Source organism: Pinus tabuliformis, chromosome X (genome assembly GCF_031772625.1).
Source record: "Pinus tabuliformis cultivar Carrire ecotype Pingquan chromosome X, CPIR1, whole genome shotgun sequence".
Lineage (NCBI taxonomy): Eukaryota > Viridiplantae > Streptophyta > Pinopsida > Pinales > Pinaceae > Pinus > Pinus tabuliformis.
The window spans coordinates 273081372-273106580 of record NC_142308.1 but is presented as its reverse complement, the minus strand read 5'-3'; the positions used below and the strand labels follow the sequence as shown (position 1 = coordinate 273106580).

Genomic DNA, 25209 nt, shown 5'->3' with positions numbered 1-25209 from the left:
ATGAATAATTTACTAAGTCAATTATGGGAATAAACAAGAAATGAGCACATTTGTATCAATTAATTATTTTTAAGAAAAAATGTATATAAGTTATGTATGTTTATAATTATTTTAATTATGATTATAAATAAATATATTTATTTATATATTATGTTTAATTAAATTTATTTGAGAAATAAATTAATTAAAAATTTAAACTAGTCTAATAAAAAAGAAGGAAATTTTATAATCTTCTTATGATAAATAAAATAAAAATATTAATAATATAAATTTAAAATAATACTAATAATAAGTACCAAGTCAAAAAAAAACCAATAAATCAATAATTAGATTTGTTTTCACAAAATTCAGATTTAAAAATTTAAAACAAGAATTAACTTCAAAATGCATCTATCTCTGTATTTGATAAATAATAGATAATAAAATATTAAAAAAAAATTGAGTATTTAAATAAAATTCAAAATTCTTACCAAACAAATTGCTAAACTGGGAATTGCAATAAGATCTGAATCAAATTATAAAGGAAACCCTATTAAGAGAGATGGTTTTTGACAGAACCATATTTCCGGCTATTAAGAGAGATGGTATCCGACAGAACCATATCCCCTGTTATCTATAGGTTGTGGTTCAACTTTCCATGTGGAGATTTGGTCCCCAGAAACCTCCCATCCAATTTCAAATAAACAAGATTATGTACACACAAAAGCTGGGAGTTGGGAGTCTACGGAGGTTGAGGAATTGGTTGGAATCCAGGCAAAAAAAAATTATTATTTTGCAGTAACAGTGTTTGAAACATATTTTTGATAGTGGAAAAGTATTCAGCACCGTCAAAAACTTCTAAGACACCCAAAATATTAAAATTTAACAACTATAACTTGGTTTTAGAAAAATTCCTACTAAATTTTATCAAAATATAACCATAATTTCCATAAAAAAAAAACAAAACTAAGGCCGAAAGCTGCTCAAAATAAAACTATGCCCACAGAAACGCTGTCAAACAAAACTATGTCCACATAAAAGCTGCTCCAAGCTCTAAATGGTACGACATGGGAAATTGGAGTGTGACCTTAATTGGGGTCCGCAACAAAGTGAACACCAGCTCAAAATAAAACTATGTCCACATAAAAGCTGCTCCAAACAAAAACAAAACTATGTACACATAAAAGCTGCTCCAAGCTCTAAATGGTACGACATGGGAAAGTGGAGTGTGACCTTAAGTGGGGTCCACAACAAAGTGAACACCACCACTGGCGTGACAGCGTTCTGGAAATTAACTTCGCCGAATCTGTTCATGAAAGTTATGCGATCTTTCAGAACATATTACAACACAAAGCTACGGCTGGGGCTTACAAACTGAAACCCAATATAACTCGCTCTCGCTCTTACACTGTTTTACCCCAAATTTCTCCTTCAATTGCTGTAGAGAGGCAGCTGATATTCTCATTGTGATTGTCTTGCACATCGATTGTATCCATGCAGGAACTCAATGGTAAGTACTATGCACACCCACTCCGCTTTTTTTAACGCTTCTTCTTCGTTATTGTCGTCTGATTATTATGATCTTTGGGGTTTGGGGTTGCAAAGAGTTTGGAGATGAGCAGCAGCTTCTGCGCAGCATCGATGAGGACGACCTGGAGGAGGGGTTTGTGGGCGATGGTGATCGCCATCCGAAGATAAGAGTCAAAAATCTTTGGAGGAAGACGGAGCAGGGGACGAGCCTTCTGTCGGGCGTGTCGGTCGACATATGGAAGGGAACAGTGGTGGGAGTAATAGGGCCGAGTGGGAGCGGAAAGTCGACATTCCTTAGGGCGCTGAACAGACTCTGGGAACCGCCCGTCGACTCCGTCTTCCTCGACAACCACGACATCTCTAACCTCGACGTGCTCGCCCTCCGACGCCGTGTGGGCATGCTGTTCCAGACGCCAGCCCTCTTCGAAGGTTGGTAATATTTGATGCACAATTCTTGTTCATCTTCATGAATTGTGTGGGGATAATCTTTTTTATATACAGGAAGCGTTGCGGATAACATAAGGTATGGGCCGGCGCTCTGCGGGCAGAAGTTGTCGGACGAGAAAGTGGTTGAGTATTTGGGCTTGGCGGATTTGGACTCCTCGCTGGCCGTCAGATCCGCCAGCAGTCTGTCCGTGGGGCAGGCGCAGCGGGTGGCCCTGGCCAGGGCTCTCGCCAACGATCCCGAGGTCGGCCTTGCTTCTCTAAATTCGGTTGTTATTCTTGTGGGAATTGGGAAATTTTCAGGGCTATAAGGAAAATTTTGTCAGTTTTTTCTCTAAATTTGACTCTGGTTGTTGTGAGAAATAGGTGCTGCTGCTGGACGAGCCAACGAGCGCCCTGGATCCCATATCCACTGAGCACATCGAGGAGTCGATTGGGAAGCTGAGAAGGGAGAAGGGGATGACCATTATCATGGTCTCCCACAGTGTCAAACAGATTCAAAGAATCGCCGACCTCGTCTTTCTGTTGGTGGATGGGCAGATTGTGGAGACTCTGAAACCCGACCAGCTCTGCAATGCAAAGCATCCCACGGCTCTCAAGTTCCTTGAATTGAGCTCTTGAATTTCACCATCACAAACAATGCAGTTGAATGAATGAAATTTGATGAAATGATTTGTAAACAATGCAGTTATGAAATTTGATGAAATGATTTCTTCTCTGGTTATTTTTCTGTCAGTATGTCGGGCCAGAAAGCAATTGCAACTGGTATGCTTTTATTCCCGGTTAATAAGTTAATAAAATGAGATGCCCGGGCATTATTGGAAACTATACCCTAACCAGTTTGCAAATTTGTTTTGAATATTATGGAAATTATTGAAAGATAAAATTTGATGGAAATTTTTCTGAATCTAAATTACAATTGTTACATTTTAATATTTTAAATACCTAAATTTTTTTGATAATATTAAATTTATTTCTAGCATTAAACATGATTAAACACTCCTAATGCCAACAATTCCTCTGCATGGGAAAATGCGAATCCAATCCTCAGAGTGGGCGTAATTTGTGACTATGGAGAAATAAATCCGGATTCATACTCCACGGACGTAGCCGCCCTTTTTGACAATCCAACGAGCACCTTTTTTTTTGTGAGTTGATGGGCTTATAGATCTATTCACACCTCTTTTATTTTGTCATGTAATAAGGACTTTATATATATATTTTTTATGTTGTTATTTAATAAACATTTTATATATATATATATATATTTAAAAAGGTTAAGTAATAGATGAAATTTGTTTTTTTAATATTTTTTTTAATTAAAATTTGGTATATATTTTTAAAAATCAAAAGTTTAGCTGGTTTAATTTGTAAAAATTGTGTGTAAATTTTTTTTGAAAATGTTAAATTTATTTATACATTTAAAAATATATTTTAAATAATATAAAATCACAATTTCACTAAAAATTTTGCCATATTTATATCAAAAATTCATTTATTTTATTAATTAAACTATACCATATAATATATATTTCATTGTATATATACATAAAATTCATTTATTTTATTAATTAAACTATACCATATATATTTCATTGTATATATACAGAAAATTGAGTTGATGTTAAATTAATTTTAATGTTAAATGAGGAAATTAGTTTTCCACAAAAAAATTGTGAAGAGTGTGAAGTTTATAGGACTTTTTACTTTCACAAAGAGCTTCACCACTCCCTGCAAAATTGATTGTAATATATTTAATAAATTTTATAAAAAATATTATGTTTATATATTTATTGATTTTGATTATTTATAATTTTCAAAAATAAAATTAATCATAAATATATAATAAAGTATATTTCATGTTTCATATAAGATATATATTGTATTAATGTATTATAATTATATACCTGCTGTTTTGAAAGATTTTTTCTCTAAAATATCTTGCTTTTGAGGATGGAAATCTTAACGGCACTATTCTTTAGGCCAGATTTTTAATTTAAGGGATTTTTCTCTTGTTAGAAACTCCTTCCATGGGGCCTTTTATATAAAGGTGAAATCCATTGATATGATATTTTCCTTTGCAACTAAAATCCAAGATCAGACAAAAATCTCATTTGTCTTAATGCAACTTACACAAAGGTTGGCAACTTTAGGCAAGGATCTCACTCAGAGATTAGAGCATAGAAAATGACACTTTAATTTTCCTAGTTTCAAGACTAAATGTTGGAGCCAAAAGGAAGGGATGGGCCATCTACATCCCAATCTTAATCCTTCAAGGATGCCCTAAAGTTGGAGCTCTCACAACCAAATCTTAAAAATATTTCAGCACGAGTCTTCCTCATGGAATAATTAGAATATTTTCCAACTATTTAGGTTACTGATTCCCAATCTGTCATCTTTTGCATAGGTTATGAGTGGCATGCCATTATTGATCATTTTAATGGGTTTTAGCCATTGGCATATTCTCTTTGGGAATGGGTGAATCAGAACTAATCCCCAAATACAAAATTGTTTATATTCGAAGGGTTTCTTTGTGGTATATTTCAAAAATCTAGAGGATTGTTAAAGGGTTTTTTATAAAAGACCCTAGTTTTGGGGACAAAGTGGACTCTCCTTTTAGCCATGGTTCCCTGAATTTATATCTCTATCCATGACAACTATGGCTACTCCTATTTGGGTAAGATTCCCTAGTTGCCCATTCATTTAATAAACCTAGATATCCTACTTGAGTTAGATAACACACTTAGTAGTTTTATTAAGATATAAACATATAGGATTGAGAGGGGTATTGTAACCTTTGTTCACATATATGTTGAAATAGATCTTAGCAAAGGGTTGTCAGACCAAATCCTCAGCAATTGTCATGGAAGAGTTTATTCAAAACTTGTGGATTACGAAAACACAATTTTCCACTGTAGGATTTGTCAACAACAAGGTCATCTCCAAAATGTTTGTCCTTCTTCACAAGGGCTTTCTCCTCCCTCAAAGGCTAAGAAAAAGAATCAAGGATGACAAGTTCCACAAGACCCAAAAGTATATATGGATTCTTTAGTTTTCAAGCAAGTTAGCATGTAGCAACAAAAATATTATGTAACCAAATCAAGTCCTTCAACCTTAGCTCAACAACACATAGCGCCATTTCATCCCTTAGATGTTGGAGTCCAACCCTTGGATGGAGACAAAGGAGATACAACCATGATCTTGGCCTCATCATCTAGCAAGCACAAATGTTTTCATGAATCAAATCATTCAAATAGTGATAAGGAAGTAGCCAATTTTACAGACCTTCTAGAAATGGAATTTCCTCAAAGAAATATGGTCATTGTCTTCCCTTATTTGTTCCTGACAACTCCTCAAAATGGATAGATGTTCATAAAAAAAGGGCTCCAAAGACCAAGACGATAGTAAATGTATTGGCATTGCCAATCTCAAATTAGCTTATATTTTGCTTTTGCTTTTGGTTGGATTCTAAAAAGGATAGATGTTCATAAAAAAAAGGGCCCCAAAAGCCAAAATTGTAGTAAATGTATTGGCATTGTTAATCTTAGATTAGCTTGTATTTTGTTTTTGGCTTTGGTTGGATTCTCCTAGAAACTAACAAATCCAAATTTCTCACTTTTCATATAATCTGAGGATACTACCTTATCTTTTGATTTAGGATTTGGTTGGAATTCCTATAAGACTAACCTATTCCAAATTCTCTGTTTTCATGAAATTTGTTAATCATATATATAATTTTAAAATAAGGTCTAAAGGAGCCAATTACGGGATGAATAGATAAGAACAATTCTGGAGCGAGAGCGAGGATGGCTAGGGTTTTCCTTGGTGCCGCCGTCACAATGCAGATCTGTGAAGGGGCAGAGATAGCAGAGAAACCCTGGAAAAAATCGACCGCCGGTACAACCGAGTTGTTCACGCCGTCATGGATCTGGTATCGCAGTGGAACAGACCACAAACCCTCTGCACCAAATCGATCCCCAGAGACTGATTGGTCTGCTTACAGGTCATGGACGAGCTCTCATTACCTGTTTAAGGGTTATTTGTACTGTAATCCATTTGCTCTTATTGTAACAGGTCACAGCATGAACGATACAGCCCGCCATCGACCAGATCCACAAACGAAAACAGAATACCATCTTGATTCGGTGCCATTAAGTGCGTTTAAAGGCAAGGATGAAGCGGACTGGCCGGAGATGGTTGTGCGAGAGAGAGTCAAACAGATTGCTGCTCCCCCATCTCTTGATGGAAGAACGAGGGGCGGCTCAGATCTAACACCAGAACCACTACAGCTACATCTAGAACCACTACGGCTGCACCTAGAAAAAGAAAGAAAACCCTTTTATGCGGAAGGAGGGCATACAAACCCCAGAACCACCATCGATTCGCCAGATCCAGAGAACAATCATGCAAATCAGGGCTTGGTTAAGGTTGATCCGTCAGATCTGATACAAATATTTATCAGATCGGTAGAAGGTAGACACTATTGTGTACAAATCAAGGAAGGGATGGATGTTCTGGAGTTAAAAAAGCAGATCCAGATCAAACTGGGAACTCCGGTAACATACCAAAATCTTTTATTCTCAGGACTCTGCATGCAGGACCAACACACTCTCCAGCACTATGGAGTTGGTAAAGATTCAACCATCATTCTCAATCTGAGACTTCGAGGTGGATGCAAGGGATCCATCTCAAAGAATACATGCTCTTTCTGCGATGCAGTCAAAGGAAAGGAACCACTGCAACACAGACCAGCACCCACACCAGAGCTTCCAGGGCCCTACATTGTGGAACAGAGGCCAGAATCACCTATGCTTACTGTAACATTGCCGGAGGTAACAGATCTATACACAGATTTAATTCACAATGATGTTATATGCAGATTTAGCGGTTATTGGCCCAAGGCTGATGCACTGCATCAATGGGTTTTTACTTCATGGACATCCAAATGTGAAATATATCTATGCCCTAAGGGATTCTTCATAGTCAGATTTAGCACAGAACTGGAACGAGACAATATCATTAATCAGGGGCCTTGGTTTTGGGGCAATGCTGGTCTCTTTATCACCCCCTGGTTCCCGGACTTTGATGCCAATACCATGGTAGTTTCGACGATGCCAGTTTGGGTAAGGCTACATAACCTCCCACTGCATTTCTGGCATCGAAAAGCATTAACAGCCATTGGGAATTCCTTAGGGAAACATCTTAAAATAGATGAGGACAGAGCTAACCGGGGAATTTTCACATATGCCAGAATATGTGTAGAGGTGGATCTAAGTCAAGGACTCCCAGATCATGTCACATTGAATTTTAATAATTCACTGTGGACGCAACAACTTGATTACGAGAACATAGCCTTCAGATGCCGAGGCTGCTTGTAGACAGGGCACCTTCAATATGCATGTCCACTGTCTAGTAAGGAGCCTAAAGGGAACAAGAATCAACAGAAAAAACCAAAAGGTTGGCAGCATATCGAACCACTGGAGGAGGAGGCACTGAACACGGATCCCACAGACGTACAAAGGAGACAGGAAAAAATGCAGGAGGAGAACACCGAAGGGCCCAAATTGGAGCCAAATAGCTTGGTATGGCAGCAAGAATTACAGCTGGAAATAAGCGGTGCCAAACGAGCACATAGCTCCGAAGGATCAGACTCGGATAAGGAACAACCAGTGCACACAGAGGAAAACCAACTTGCCATAATTGTCCCCACTCCCAATGCTGGAGTCTGGCGTAAAGTAGAGAAGAAAAAAGGAAGGAAAATATAGGCCTGTAGACACAAATTTTCTAATATTTCTGTTGTATTCCTGTTATTACAGGAACAGTCTTTTGCCCCTATGTGTTTTTATTTCTGTTTTGATGCCTGTCTCTACAGGAACAGCCATATGCATATGCTTCAAGCATCTACAAAATGAAATTTTATCAATATGAATAAAATTACGATTTTTTTCTTACGGGAATTTTTTTTTTTAAATAAATTTTTAAATAAAAAATAATTAATGTTTAAAAACCATGAATAACAATTAATTTTTTTTCCCTTTTCAAAACTAGTGGATTTGGTTAAAATTAAAATGTTTCATTTTTAATAATTTTTTTAAAGCTTTATCAATTATAAAGCTTTATCAATTATAAAATTCTGAATTCAATCTTTATATTGTATTAATAAATTTAGCTATTAAAATTATAATAATTAGTTTATTATTTTAATTATAATAATTAATATAAATTTTAGAAATATATATAATTTTATATGGGTTTGAAATTGTATTTTAAAAATTATTATCAATTTAATTTTAAAAAAATTATAAGTTTGGTAAGAATACATTTTTATTATGTCTAATATATATCACCTTTATCAGTGTAGGAAATTGAACCGGTGATTTCACATCAAAAGGTGCTTCAACAAAAAAATGATCACCATCTATTCAAATCCCCGTACTATTTTAATAATTAATTTTAAATTTAAAAAAAAATGAAAAAATCCAGTTTTAATTTGATTTATTAATTTTTTTATTTTTTTATTTTAATTTTTTAAAATTAGGAAAAAAACCGGAGATTTTCAGAATTATTTATATTTAAATATCTGCAAAATTTATTTCCAAAATATTAAGAAAAAAATTATAAATAAAAAAATTCAACATCTTGAAATATTTTTAGTCAAAACAATATACATTTCATTTCATTTAAATGAGATATTGATTTGCTTTGGGGTATGAGGTACCATAGTCTTGGGTTTCTGATGTTTCGGGTATGATGTTTGTTTGGCCAGTTATATTGTTTTTTTATTTTGATGTAAAAAAGAGTTCGATTATTTTTTGAAAATTTTAAATTGATTTTATAAATTTTATTAAAATTTTGAAAATAAATAAATATTAAATTAAATATTTTGAAAATTAAAAACTAATTTTTATTTTTTAGATTATAAATTTTTTTATTGATAATTTTTTTATGTGATTTTAAATTGAGTTTTTATATGTAAAATTTATATTAAAAAATTAAAGATTTAAAAAAAGTTTTGATTTACCAAGTATTATAATAATTTAGGTTTTGTTATAATACTATGGCTTGCCAATACCATATGCCCAAATATCATAACTCATTTTAAAATTAAAATATTTTATAATATTTTCTAAATTAAAACTTAATGCTTAAAATATAACAATGGTCTACAGAAGTGGCCCAATTCTAGCAAGATGACTTGCATCCATGGACTTGGTAGCAGCGTGGTAGACTATGTTATTTCCGATCTCCCATTATACAACGAAATGATAAATTTTGACACCTTAAACGACCAGAACTTGACTCTGATCATAGGCCTTTACTTATAACTCCCAATTTTGTCATGCATAGAGTTCGCATAGAAAATAATACTTACAACCAAAAGAACTTAATATTTGATAGAAATAAAAATGATCTCTTTCTAAATGAATTAAAAACTAATTTGCTTCCTTTATCTAGTATAGACAACATAGAAGACCTCTATCATAATTTTACTACAACCCTCTCATATGCTCTTAACAAGTTCTCAATTGAAGTTTCAAATAATAAAAGAAATAGCAAAACCAATCCATGGTATGACAAAGATTGTAAAAGTGCGAGGAGAGCAATTAAGGAAGCTGTTGATGAATCTTTTAAAATCGACAAGATAAAAATATACAAAGCCCTAACCAAAAGGAAAAAGAGGCAGTAGATTCATCAAACACAGGAGAATCTCTTACACCTCTCTAAGGTAGCTCCTAAGAAATTTTGGAGGCAAATTCTGACTAGGAAGACTAAAGATAATAATAAAATTATTCTTTACGATTGGAAATCCTATCTTAAAAAGCTTTATGAAACTCCAAATGTCATGGATAATTTCGAAAACCTGCTCACAACGAAAGACGTTTTATCTTTAGAAGACATTAAGTTTGGGGTTAATCGCCTAGCTAATGGGAAATCTAAGGACATTGAAGGTTACCAGGTGGAAATCTTAAAAATTGGAGGTCTTGTCCTCATCCCCCACATCCACAAGCTTTTCAATCAAGTAGTCAAGCAAGGGTTCCCTAAACCTTGGATTGAGAGCCTCATTATCCCTATTTTTAAAAGTGGGGATACAAATAACCCCTCTAATTATCGGACAATTATGATCAGCCCTCTCTTAGCCAAGTTATATGGTAGTATTTTGGAAAATAAGTTAAGCATATGGCTTGAAAGTGAAGGTAAGTGGGCTAAAGGCCAAGCAGGTTTCAAAAGGCATCACTCAACAACAGACCACCTCGTTATGCTTAGGATCATTGCGAAGGAATGTTGTAATGATAAATCCAATTTATTTTGTTACTTTATGGACTTTAGAAAGGCTTTCGATACAGTTCCTAGATACAACCTTTGGAATAGATTAGAAGAGCTAAAGGTTCCTCTCGAGTTGAGAGCTGCCACTATAAGATTATATGAGAATGTAATTTCCAAGCTAAAGAGCAATGAGGGGCGGTCGAAAGATATTAAGTGTAACATCAAAGTTAAACAAGGTTTCCCCCTATCCCCTACCCTATTTGGCATTTACATCAATAAGCTCGAAGGCTATTTAGAGGAAGCAGGATGTGATGGCACGATCTTAGATGGGATAGTCGTCATCCTTCTTCTCTATGCTAACGATATTGTTCTTTTCACAAGGTGCCCATCTAATCTTGATAAGCAACTCAGGCTTCTTAAGGATTTCTGCTCTACCATGGGTGTGACTGTTAACACTGACAAAACAAAAGTTATGATTATCAAATCCAAGAAGGACACTTACGCTAATTTTATGTATGACAATAATAACTTGGAGGAAGTGTATTCTTACAAGTACTTAGGAATTGATATTCATCACAAGCTCAACTGGAACCATAGCATTGAGAAAAGGATTAATGGGGGGTGGAAAGCTTATTTTGGTCTTGAAAATAATTGTAAAAAAACAAACCTCGTAATGTGGGATAAAAAGAAGTTCCTCTTTGAAACTTTAGTCACTCCTGTTATCTTATATGGCTGTGAGGTTTGGGGTTGCAGGATCTCCAGAGAATCATGGAGAAAGATTGAGCAAATCTAGAAGCGTTTTATAACTTATAACCTGAAAATTAAAAGTAATACACCCTATCATATTCTCCTTATAGAAGCAAGTCTTTCCCCTATTGAGAACCTAGCTATGATTAGGTTTCTGTTGTACAAGCACAAACTCAATAACATAGACGATCATAGACTTCCTAAGCTAGCTTTAAATTCCAGCCAAAAACACCTAAGGCTCAATCGGGGGTGGCATAAAGACACAAGGGCCTGATTAAACTATTGGGAGATCAACGAGAATGATGCATTGCAAAACATTAATAGCATTAAAGATATTGTTACTTCTAAGTTCAAAGAAAAAATGTGGTGTGAGAAATATTTAGCGGCTAAAAGAAAATTAAGTTATTATAAGAAGGTCATCAACCCCATCCTAGAAGATCAAAAGTATCTCTCTATTTTAACTAGCTCAAAGAAGAAAATTAATATAGCAAAGATTCGAACGAATTCTCATGAGCTCCATAGTGAAACAGGTCGTTGGGCAGTTGCTAAAACACCATGGATGGAAAGGATCTACCATATATGTGACAATAGGAACATTGAGGATGAAAACCACTTCCTCTTAGAGTGCCCCGTGTACAACCACATTAAATCTCAGTTTCACAATCTTTGTTACAATACTGACCTTCCTAGCCTTTTACAATGGCAAAATTATAGTGAGCTCGGGAGGCTTCTCTCCAATCTTTTTGAGTATAGGAATAAAATCTGAAATCAAAATAAATAATTTGTTTCTTTAGGTCTGATAGACCAATGTTTGGTCTCAGCGGACATTAACCATCATCATCATCAACAAGAAGAAGATTGCAACCATGGATATTTAACATCATTTTACTATGAATATTATTAAGTTGCAGATAGACTTTGTTACAATACCATGGGTGAGTACCATGGCTTATCAATACCACTTGCCCACAAACCATAACTCATTTCAAAACCAAAATATGTCATAAATATTTTATTTTATAACATCTTTTATATCAATTTTTAATATTATATTAATTTAAATTTATTTATAATAGGTTTAGTGTATATATATATATATATATATATATATATATATATATATATATATATATATATATATATATATATATATATATATATATAGATAGATAACTTGAGTGGGCCTAATGGTGAAGAGCATGTGTTTCCCCTAGGAGGTCATAGGTTCAAAACTAGAGAGGGGTAGAGTATGTATATAAAATTGAGTTGTGAGAATTTCTTGAGACTAAATCCCAATAACTTAATTAATTTGTATCTTATGAATTATTTAAAAAATGACAATTAAATTTGAATCCAAACATTATAAAGATAGATATTTTTTATTTTATTTTTATTTTTTTTATAATACTTCGATTTTTATTTATTTAATTTTTTTTATTTTTATTCTTAAGACACTTTGCATTACTTTAAATGAGGATTACATAGATCATTTTTTTTTGTTATTGGTCTACCCTAAGGGAAACCAGACTTATTAAAGCATCTTGTAAATAGAAACTTATAAAAGCAGGCTGGTTGTGCCATACCTTGACATATATCGACATGAGAAGACAAAAGAGACTACTAGTGTTACAAGAAAAACTAGTAAGTCATAACAACCATTGGGAAGAATCTCTAGGCATCCACAGTAGCTGGTGTTGATGGTGTTCGATACTGCCAACATTCAAGGGGGTCTCCCCAATGTGAAGTCCCAATTAAACCTCACACTATTTGGAGTAGGAGCCCCATCCAGAGTATCTTCTCGACCACCATAACTTAAGGTTTGTCTTGGTTTCAATGGATAACATAAGAGATTATATACATAAACCTTGAATAAGCAAGTAATTTGACATTATGAAAAATCGATTTCAATGTGTAAAAGGAGACCTTTACGAGCGGGAGACGAGAGTGAGCCTCTAGAAGGAAGTAATAGTACTAGCCTAAGAGAGACACACAAGAGCATGAAATGATTCGCTAGCAAAATAGTTCACATAACAATTGTTAAAACAAATACAACACATATTCAACAAGATGAGTACCAAAGCCATCGGAATAGTTCAATTTTTCCAGTATATATGAACACAACATAGACCATAAATATCCCAAGAATAGTCCTAAATCATTCACAATACATGCATGAAAATGTGTTGGCTCATTGAGTTTCAATTAAGTGAAAGATCCAAGTACATAATTACAATGATGAGGCACTAGTTCTAGTAGTGGAACATTAAGTCACTTCTTGCTTCTCCAAAGAATAGCTTTTCTATCTTATTCCAAGTAGGAGAAGCCAAGTCTAGCTCTCGAATCTTAAGCCTCAAAAAGCCTTTTTCTTGAGTTATGAGGTTGTTTTTATAACAAGAGGAATGACCTTTCATGTGCTTATGACTCTTGAACTATCTTCATAACTCTTGGACTTCCAATATGTCATTTGGACTTCTAAATAACTCTTGAACTCCTAATGACCTTTCGACTTCTCAATGTCACTTTTGGACCTCTCCTAATTTAATACTTTTTTGTCCATGTAGGACTATGTGACTTTTCATATTCCACATATGACTCTTGGAATTCCACCCATTACATTTTGTCATTTTCCTTAAAAATACATCATTACATTCCACATGAAGATGTGGCATGACACATGGACACATATTAACTATTATGATGACACTTGTATAAGTTACAACTTGAAAATGATGGCACAAACTTCACGATGAGGTGGCAATGCCGAGTTTTCTTCCTTGCTCTTCATCTTGCATTCTTGATGGTAGATCTGATCTATGCTTCATCTTCATGAAATATCCACTTTGTTGCTTATCCTCACCCTCCAAAGGGTCTTGGATCAATATTAGAATCCTTTGAGTCATCATGCAATGTCTTCTTTTTGTCTGGGTCCATGATCTGCTTCATGTCTCCATGAAAACTCTCTTTTGTTCTTCTTCTCCACAAGCGTTTCCTTATGGTTTCTCCTTGATATCTACTTTGAGCATTATCTTGTCATGATAAGAAGGTACTCTTGCTAATGAAAATAATTCATGACAAGGTAAAACTAGTCTTAAAATCATCTATTCTATTAGTAACTAACTCATGGAATGAACTGCTTATGATAGGCCTATGAAAGGGTTGAAAGAGGGGGACTTAGAAAGCTAGTTTGACTAGTCAAAGACTCATTTTCTCTTCAAAATGCGTCATGCATAGAGGGAGACTTGTCAAATATGATGCTTGAGTGCAAAGTGCATTTGGAATAGGGAAGGAGACTCAATGATGCTTCATTATGAGCCACACGCTTAAGAAAGAAGAGAGAAAGAGGCTAAAGAGGGCCTAGGTCAAATGCTTAGAGACGAAGGGTGAAGCTTTGCACTTCGTGATGTGCCATGCGCTCAAGGGAGAGCCAAGGAGGGCATAGTGTGCACAATTAGCGACGCAGGGTGAAGCTTCATGCTTCGTAATGCGCCATGCACTTAAGGGAAGGAATTTTTATTTTTCCAGAGTGTTCCTTGTTGTTCCAAAGTGCGTGGTGTTGTTTCGAAGTGCACTTTTGAAGGTTGAGAGAATCCTTGTTCTTTCGAAGTGCACTCAAATGGTCCTTGTTCTTTTGAAGTGAACTTTTTCACTGTGTGTTTGAAGTGCGATCACTATGAGTTTGGAGTGTACTCAAGCTTGGGAGGGAGCAGTTCTCTCCAACAATGGTTGTTTGTTCATTTGGAATGTGCTTTTCATTGAGGGAAGCATCAAATGGCTAGGTCACTTATCCTAGGAAGTACTAATGCACTGTGAGAGGGAGGAGACCTTAGAAAAGACTTAGTGCACAAGTGTGGGAGGAAAATATGCGTCCATGAGGCTGATGAATAAGTTACGCTCATCACTTAGTAAGAGGGCTAATGCCTTTACAACTTCCTTTGAGCAGGAGGACCAAGAAGAGCTCCCAAAAAGGCTAAGTGTAGGACCAATATAGTAGGAGAAATAAATGCATTCTAACACTACTCAAACATGGATCACACACATAAATTCCATTAATATAAGCCAGCTAAATGCATAGGACTCGAGAACATCAATCACACCTTGAAACGACAACAAAAGTGACACTCGTTTCCCAGTGTGATAGTTGAAATGGCACAATGCGACACTTAGGACACTAGTTGCGAAAAATGTGTCGATTGAGACCAAAACGTGTGATAAGATATAGGCATGTGTCTAACACATATTCTAATGATATGTAATACCATCTAATGTAGAAGACTCTGCCAAAAATAACTCTAGTGATGTGAAAATTTGTGACACATGCAGGAGTGAAAATGACAAAAGCAACACCTGTAACAACCAGAAAACATGATAACGACACTTGCAAATGAAATTTACATTGAAAGAAACACTTTCCAAAGCAAGGATTACATGAAAAATTACACTTATCAAAGTGTAAGAAAGAAAAAGTGACAGTCATGAACACGAAAGCGACACTCATGAAAACAAATGTGCACAAAAGTGATAGTTATGAAAACTCACCGAAATAGGAGTACAATTGGAATCAAAGTGATGGAGACTATCAATTGAAAGTGCACATTAACCATCGACATGAGTTGAGCCTTACATCTACACCATATTTATGGATAGTGTTATTCCTGTTTAAGCTTGCATAAAGGAAGGTGTGCTCATAAGTTTAGCAAGGACTGAGCATGTGTGAGTGAGTGAATTTAATAGTTAAAACTTTGAGAAGAATACTTAAACACTTTACAAAACATAAATTGACCACAAAGTAACCATAGGGTGATAGATCACAAGATCCTCAGTAGGCTCCAAAATTCAAGTGTAGGATAAATTTTGGAGGGTGTTAATCGTAGAGGTAACACTTGGTGACACACTAGTAGAACTCCAACTTCTTTTTTTGGGTTTAATTCTCTAAGTGTAAGGTATCAACCTTTTAGGAAGTATTTATTCATCTTTCATATTACCTTGGATTCCCTACTTAACCTGGTTAGAGATATAGTCCCCTCCATTCCCTTACTGGGTTAAACACATATCAAGGCTTGCAAAAACATAATTGTTTTGATCTAGGAAAGGGTAATATATAATTGCAAGTTTAAGATAATTAGACTATGAGTTTTCATCTCTGGTGTTACTCTGCTACTAGCAAGCCTATACAGTACCCTGATGGAGTCACTGCAAGAACACAAGCATCACTTCGCTACCAGCAAGCTTGAAGAATTACCCGATGAAGTTACTTGATTCACCTCTCTACTCTTGAAGTATTTCTCTTCTTTCACCCTTTGTTTATTTTATTTATAGAACTATACTTAGGAACTTATTTATTTCATGGGTGGAAGAGGGATCTTGACTTATTAAGAACAAGAGAGGTTTTTCCTTCAAAGAAGTTAATATATACCTCTGATATTGGTTTTCTCGATATTGATTTTCCCTTACCTTTCTCTACTTGGTTGGATTGACAAGAAACACTATTCAATTACAATACCAAGCTAAGGAATGAAGATCCTAGAATAGGTACGCGCTTTATAGTTTGACCAAAGACCTTCCATTCGTATGGATCGTATTTTCCATTTAGAGATCATTGACTTTAAAGATATGTAGACCCAGATAGAGAAGAGGTAACAGATTAACCAAGCTTTTTTCATCATCACAATTTCCCTTTTCAAGTTTTTCCACATTTTTTATGAGCCAAACAGGAGAATCTTTCATGCAATGTCTTTATAAGTAAACATGAAAGAAGATATATAACAAAGAAAATAAAACTAACATGTAAATAAATCATGCATAGCAGAGAGAAAGAAAACAAAACAAATGCAAAGACTAGATGGAGAGCAGGACAGAGGGTGGACGCAATGAAAGGGAAACTAAATGTAACTAGACCTACTACTAACCTAACCAGCTATAAGGTTAGGGCTAAGTGTAATGATATTTCCAATGAATCCACTGTAATTGGTCCCAACCTGCAAACACCAAGATAAGATAAATTACAACTGATATATAATAATGTGCAATAGAAAAGATAGAAGCTTGAACATCTTCCACAAAACATTGAAGGTCTTTCCTATAGGAAGAAAGATGCGTTATAACACCTGACTTTACCAATCTACAACCTTACCTTTTTTATAAGAACATAATCATACAAACCTCTACAACTCCTTGTGAAATCACCTGCTTCTATGTTGCCTTTGTTAGCAAACATCAAGAAATATAGAAATATTATTTTAGCATAATGGCTTGCTAGGTAAGATGCTTCTAACTGATCATAGATCATATCATGAAATTCATAACAGTCCTCTTGAAAATCTTGAAATCCATGAAAGGATGAACTTCCAATTAATAGTACAAAATCAGGATGAGAATCTTGTAAGGGAAAATAAATTTGATCATGTTCAGGAAGCTTGTCAAGATAGTGAGGTCCTAACATAACCATTAGCGAAGGCTGAAGTGCCTCAACTGCTTGACAAGTATCTGAATATTGAGATGCCAAATCATAAGGATCAACCGATGTAAAACAATTGTCATGAGATATGCTGGTGGGAAAATGACAAATTGAATAACAATTATCATGATCAGATAGACTAATTATGGCACAAGACTCTTGATCAATAACCAACAAAGATAGATATGTTTGGACAATTTTGCAAATTATTTGAACAAAAGAGTCATCTTCCTCACAAGTTGAATGTGACCAACCATTCCTTGTGATTGGTTAACATCATAATTATCGAAAGAACTAAACAGGAATACCAACATAGCAAACACATGAAACCAGTCAAGATGTAGTGGGTGAAAAAGAGGAACTTGATTCACCAAATATCTCAAGCATTCACTTATACTCAAAAGGACATCCAATGCCATGAAGAAAATAATTAGCATTAGAATACTCACAAGAAATATTAGCAGTTGATTATTTTCAAAAGAATGTGATAGGTATGAATCCTTCGGCCAATGATAATCTTCAAGATGATCAACTTCATAGCTTTTTTCATTTATGAGAGGAAAACATTCCAAACCTAAGTTTGATACAAGAGATTTACATGCATATGAAATAACTGAAAATAGAATCCTTAATCTGATTAGAAATCGAATCTTGAAATTTAAAATAGTTGTATCCAAAATACCAAACATTTTTCAAGCAGGTGTTTACATCCAGTGAAGCCATGTTAAGGAAAGAATTTTGCGAGAAAACCCAAATTTGATTTAGTTCAAGGATCTTACCAGAGTATTTGAGAACCTAACATAACCATAAACGAAATTTGAAGTGCCTTGACTCCCTAATGAGTCCCATTACTTTCAAAGATTGTAGAATTTCATTTTGAAGATTAAATCACATCATGCATGGTGTGTGGACAGCTACCACCAATAATGGTAACAGATCACTATTATCCAAATGGAAACCATTTACATTACTGATTTGGCCATAACTTATATATTCAAAAAACATATTATCCAAGTCATAAAGTTATTCTAATTTCACATCTAAGGATGAATAGATTGAATAAATTTCATGAGTAACCTAAATAGAAGACTTTTCTTCATGTAGAATTGGAAATGACAAGGGATGGAATAGATATTCAATGATTTCTTTACCTTCCACTTCACCATGGATAACATCACTACCTTGTGTCAATTCAAAATACAACTCATTAGATGAAAATCTTGAAGATAAAGTAATATATCATAAGGGACGATGAGGTGAAGAGGGAGTTTCACAAAGAACATATTCTTGGACCGAATCAGATTCAAGGTCAAAATCTTTCAAACATTGTCGAGAAACCGAAATACCAATTAGTGCACTTGGGAAATCACCATAACATTCATCAATAGGATCATAATCATCATAATGATGGTTGTCCACAACTTCAAATTGATTAAGAAAATTAAATTCATTTGATTCATCACCAAGATTATTAGATTCAAAATCAACCAAGGATGGAAGAACATAATCTTGACACAGAATATTTTGGAAAAGAGAAGAAAGATAAAAAGAATCCTCAATTTCCTACTCCTTTACCTATGAAGAGTGACTACCTTGCACCTGATGATTGATTATATTGGAAAATTGAAAATCAGCCAGAACAAGGAGCAAGGGGTTATGAGAATGAGATGGTAGAGGAGGACAATAATCAAAATCAGATTCAAGACTGGAGTTATGCATGTTAATATCATCTCAAGGAATGGAAGCTTACATGAGATTTAACGAGCCATTCCAAGGTCTCCTCCATTGGATCTGAATCATGGAAAGTGGAAGAAGATTGAGAGGATGGATCAGGAATTTGATTTCTAGATTTCCGAACTTCAACATGATCACAAGGAGGCACCCAAATTGGCACTGGAAAAGGAGGAGGAAAAGGAACAAAAGGAACAATAGGTTGGTCATCTGATATTAGTGGTGTCTCATGATTTACAAGAGTTGGGAAAGTAGAAACATCAGGGGGTTTCAACTCATCATGTAAAGAGATTCAAACCAAACTTTCAAACTTCCTTTTAAGGAAGTCCCAATCCATATCTTCTCCAGGAAACTCACAACACAAGTGAAGGAATCTATTAGAAAAATCCTCAATTGATTCATTAGGCTCCATTCTAAGTTGATTAATTCTTTTAAAATCATCTCAGTAATCATACCTATCAAAATCTTGTTGAAGCTCCTTGAGAAATTGATCAAGAGAATGAATAAAGGAAGATGGTAAGGTATGAAACCATTGATTAACATGACCTTCAAGAGTGATGAAGAAAATAACATAAGAAAAATCTTCATCATTGATTTCATAATATTCATAAAATTTAAGAAAATAAAAAATGTGCTCGGTTATGGATGTTCCATCCTTGCCATCAAAGTTCAACTGAGACAAGTCATAAAAAGGTTCATTGGGAATTAAAATTTGAACATTGAATATATTATAGAAACACCTCGAGAGTATGATTTGAGGTTGAGCCATTAAAGATAAGAGATTCAAATAGACTCAATGGGAACAGCTTGTCATCTCGCCCTCCTTCTAGCACCATTATGTTGATGGTGCTGGATACCACCAACATACAAGAGGGTCTCCCTGATGTGAAGTCCCATTTAGACCTCGCACCATTTGGATTAGGAGCCCCATCCGGAGTATCGACCCAACCACCATAACTTAAGGTTCGCCTTGGTTTCAACGAATAACATAAGAGATTATATACGTAAACCTTGAATGAGAAAGTAAGTTGACATTGTGAAACACCGATTGCAATGTGTAAAACGAGACCTTCACGAGTGGGAGATGATATGAACCTCTAGAAGGAAGTAATAGTACTGGCCTAAGAGAGACACATGAGAGCATGAAAAGGTTTGTTATAAAAATAGTTCACTTAACGATTGTTAAAGTGAATACAACACACATTCACCAAGATGAGTACTACGGCCACTGAAATAGTTCAATTTATCCAGTACATATGAACACAACATATACTGTAAATATCCAAAGAATAGTCCTAAAACATTCATGATACATGTATGAAAATGTGTTGCTTCATTGAGTTTCAATTAGGTGAAAGATCCGAGTACACATCGACAATGATGAGGCACTAGTTCCAGTGGTAGAACATTAAGTCACTTCTTGCTTCTCCAAAGAATTTTTTTTCTCTCCTATGCCAAGTAAGAGAAGCCAAGTCTAGCTCTCCAAATCTTAAGCCTCCAAAAGCCTTTTGCTTGAGTTATGGGGTTGCTTTTATAACAAGAGGAATGACCTTTTATATCCTCATGACTCTTCGACTTCCAATATATCCTTTGGACTTCTAAATAACTCTTGAACTCTTAATGACCTCTTTACTTCTCTATTTGACTTTTGGACTTGTCCTAAAGACTCTTTTGTCCATATAGGACTATGTGAATTTTCATATTCCACATATGACTCTTGGACTTCCACCCATTACATTTTGTCCTGTTCCTAAAAAATATATCATTACATTCCATATGAGGATGCGTCATGACACATGGACACATGGACACATATGGACTATTATGATGACACTTGTACAAGTTACAACTTGACAATGATGACATGGACTTCACGATGAGGTGGAAATTCCAAGTTGTCTTCCGTGTTGCTTCATCTTGAATTCTTGATGTTAGATCTGATCTATGCTTCATCTTAATGAAAGATCCACTTTATTGCTTGTATTCACCCTCCAAAGTGTCTTGGATCAATATCAGAATCCTCTGAGTCATCATGCAATGTCTTCTTTTTGTCTTGGTCCATGATTTTCTTCATGTCTCCATGAGATCTCTCTTTTGTTCTTCTTCTTCGCAAGTATTTCTTTATGCTTTCTCCTTGCTATCTACTTTGAGCGTCACCTTGTGATGCTAATAAGGTACTCCTACAAATGAAAATAATTTGTGAAAAGGAAAAATTAGTCTTAAAATCATCTATTATATCACTACCTAGCTCATGGAATGAACTTCTTATGATATGCCTATGGAAGGGACGAAAAGGGGGACTTAGAAAGCAGAGTTTGACTGGTCAAATGCTCATTGTCTCTTCAAACTACACCATGCATTGAGGGAGACTTGTCAAAAATTAGGCTTGAGCACAGAGTGCATCTTGAAGAGGGAAGGAGAATCAATGGTGCTTCATTATTCTTCATGCCCTCAAGAAAGAAGAGAGAGAGAAAGGCTAAAGAGGGCACAAGGCACATGCTTAGAGACAAAGGGTGAAGCTTTGTGCTTCGTGATGTGCCATGCACTCAAGGGAAAGACAAGGACAACGTAGGGCACACAATTAGTGATGAAGGGTGAAACTTCGTGCTTCATGATGTGCCATGCGATCAAGGGAAGGAACTCTTATTTGTTCGAAGTGCGTGTTGTTGTTCCGAAGTGCGCTTTTGAAGAGAGAGAAGGTCCTTGTTCTTCTGAAGTGCACTCAAACGGTCCTTTTTGTTCTAAAGTGCACTTTTTCACTGTGTGTTTTGCTAGCACCAAGTTTTCACCTTTCCCTGAAGGTCCAAAGGATAAGTTTATTAATTCATTGAGCAAAGTCATGGTTATGTAAACGGCTTATCAATTTGTTTTTGTGTAAATTGCTATATATGCCTAGTGACATGCCAAAACATGTCCTTTCATATGAACCTAAGCTTTCCCTAAGTTTTTTATAACAAAATCATCCTACTGCAAGCCTACAGATGGTGCTATGAAATATTTTTGTAGAACTACACTGCGAAAAGTTTTAGTAGCGTTGCGCTATGAAATATTTTCATATCACTCACCGTAAAAATTAAAAGTTAGGTTTCCAAGCTGCCAAACCTATCATTTCAAATGCTTAGGTGGTTTTTCACAAAGCCTTGTCTATTTTCATCCTTGTTGTGACATCTGTATTCATTTTTAAGCCCAATAAAGAAGTTTACGCTCAAACCCTAAAAATGGCCAGTTTACCCTAAACAATCATTTCTAGCAAACAAAAAAAAATATTTACAGTGCGCAGGGAGGTTCTAGAATTGTTTGCAACATCTAGATAGGGGGATTCAAGGTTTTAAAAGTGTTTGTAGCATTAGAAACATTTACAAGATGGGAAGATCATACCATGTGAAACATTTTGAGCCTAGCGGAATTTACTTTGAATTTTATCCATAAATGTTGGCTTTGTTCCAAAATGTAGGCTGGGAAACAATATTCTAGTGCTTCAATGGAAATAACCTAAGTTGGTGTCATGAATTAATATACTCTTTTGATGACATTACAGCACAAATTAGAACCCTACAGTTTCCTGTCACTGAAGAATCCATTGTAAAGGCCACGATTTTGCCTATTGAGGGCAAAAGATAGTTTAAGTAGAGATTACATAATGTGGACCTCAAAATTTTCTTGAAGCAGGACTGTCAAGACCAATACTGGAACGTAGGAGTTCACAAAAACATGTTGAAGCTTGAATGGTCTAGCGCTCTCAGGACTGTGCCGCTCTTTTTCACTTGTGAAGGCAAGTACTCCAAAGTGTATCTATACCATATGAGGTTTTTGGGTCATTTAGTAGGTTTTAGTAAGATGAATTTACCTATTTTCTTCATCAAAGTTTTTTGAGGATGTCTACTAAAGCTAGAGCTAGACCTGAACTACAACCTCATCACATTCTTCATCACAACCTAATAAAAATACTATACACTTATGAGTTGAACAAGCAGGTGGAACGATTGATACAAAGAAACATGAGACACCCTACACCCAAAAGATAAAGGAGAGGTCAAACTAAAGTTTCAGAGCCTAGCCATATCCCCATTGAAGAACATATTAAGAACCTTTAAAGGAACTAAAGGTTAGCGTCTATGAGAGGAGAACAAGAAGAAAACAAAAGAAAATGCTAGAAGTAGAGGAGGCAAAGTAGAAAAATAGCAGAAAGTGAAAAAGGAAAACAAAAAATGGAAACAAGGGAGGAAGAAGTAGAAACAAAGCCGAGGGTTTACTGTAGAAAACCACATAATTGTCCTACAAACAAACTAAGACAACATTTTAAGGAAAAAATCAACCCTAAGCTAAAGGAGATAGTGATTATTAATGAAGATAAAGAAACTGTGAAAGTTTCAAAGAACAGAAAGAAGGTCACCAAAGAGAGGAAAACATAGTATGCAGACAATGGAAAGAAACCCTAAAAGCTAGCAAAACCATGCAACAAGCTACTAGAAGGATAACAATAAGATAAAAAAAGGTTAGAACTCTTGGCTCAGGCTACAAAAGCTATGGGAGAATGATCAATTCACCTCATTAACAGAGAAATATACAAACCCTAATTATACCTCAACATTTTGACCTACTCCATTTAATATTTTTGATAGTCAAAGACCCTGTAAACCATAAATAAATGAAAGGGGTTTACTCTATCCCGTGTTAATATGGGATTCCTTCCATTGGGAAAATTGGTCACTCCATTAACCAAAGAATCCAAGAACATACAACATATATTAAGCACAACTATTCTCGTTCCCCATCGTTAGTTGAACATGCGGTGAAATCGAAACACCATGTATGCATTGAGGATTCTCGGGTCATCAGTAGGATTGATCACTTCCATCCTATGAAGCTTAGGGAGGCCATTGAAATTGAAAAGCATGATATTAATATTAACACAAATGATGGTTTGAAGTTAAGTAGAAGTTGAATCCATGCCCTCTCTTCATAAAAATTTTATTTATTTTTTCTCATCTCATAAGCTATCAAGATCCCATGGAGTTGTTCAACAGTGAGATTTTTCAAATCCTTCATTTCTTCAATGGTGGAGACTTTGGAATCAAAATTTGAGGTTAGAGATCTTAAAATATCTTGAACAACAGTAGAATCCTTTATTTTGTCACCAAGATTTTTCATTGAGTTAACAATCACGTCTACTCTAAGGAAAAACCTTGCAATACTTTCATCATCATGCATTCTAAGAGTCTCATACTAAATTCTAAACATTTGAAGTTTAAAACGTTTTACCTTAGTGTCTCCTTCATAGCTTTGGACAAGATTATCCCATATTGCTTTTATAGTATTCAGCTGCACGACTTTCACAAACTCAGATTCAAAAAAACTTTCCAGGATAAAATTGATGACCTTTGCATTGATCTCATATTGTTTCTTCTCTACATCATTTGTGGGAATGGAAGTGGGGAATTTTTATCCACCTTCCACAACTTCCCAAACATCAACTCCTAGTTCCTGGAAATATGCTCTCATTCTGACTTTCCAAAATACAAAGTTAGTTCCATTAAACAAAGTTAGTTCCAAAATACAAAGATACCCCCTCTTGATTGCTCATATTGATGGATCTCCCTTTAAGAGATCAAGCTTCTTCAAAGAGACCTGCTTTGGTTGTTAGGAAGAAATACTAAGAGAGGGTGGGAGATGAATCAGTGTATTTTTAACTCACTTTACTTTTCACTTCATATTCTGAATTATGTTCACTATTGTTCTTAATGCAACCAACGTATGTACGTGACTCTAATGAATGCAAATAACCTATATCTAGATAACTTAATTTGAAATAATTTTCATTAGTGAGCTAACTTAATCATTGCGTTATCGATTCATTAACCATCCAATATGTAGTAAAGGACATATAAATCACAAAAAATAAGTAACAAACATGGAACACCGAGATTTTAGGTGGAAACCCAATGTGGAAGAAAACCATCATTGTCGTCATCTTTGTATTCTTCTTTTATTATTAAGAAAGATTCATTACATCTTTTACTAGTGCAGACTCTTACTAGAAAACATGCATCCACTTGCAG

The 25209-nt window shown here is 35.0% G+C and overlaps 1 protein-coding gene across 1 annotated transcript; it reads left to right on the top strand.

The window, feature by feature from the left end:
• The first annotated feature begins 1297 nt into the window (after positions 1–1297).
• Positions 1298–2781, top strand: LOC149139445 (ABC transporter I family member 17-like). Its single transcript, XM_089447583.1, has 4 exons — positions 1298–1489; positions 1585–1938; positions 2011–2198; positions 2320–2781. Exons 1-4 carry the CDS (start codon positions 1474–1476, stop codon positions 2572–2574), a joined length of 813 nt encoding a protein of 270 aa, XP_089303709.1. The 5' UTR covers positions 1298–1473; the 3' UTR covers positions 2575–2781.
• Positions 2782–25209: the final 22428 nt, after the last annotated feature.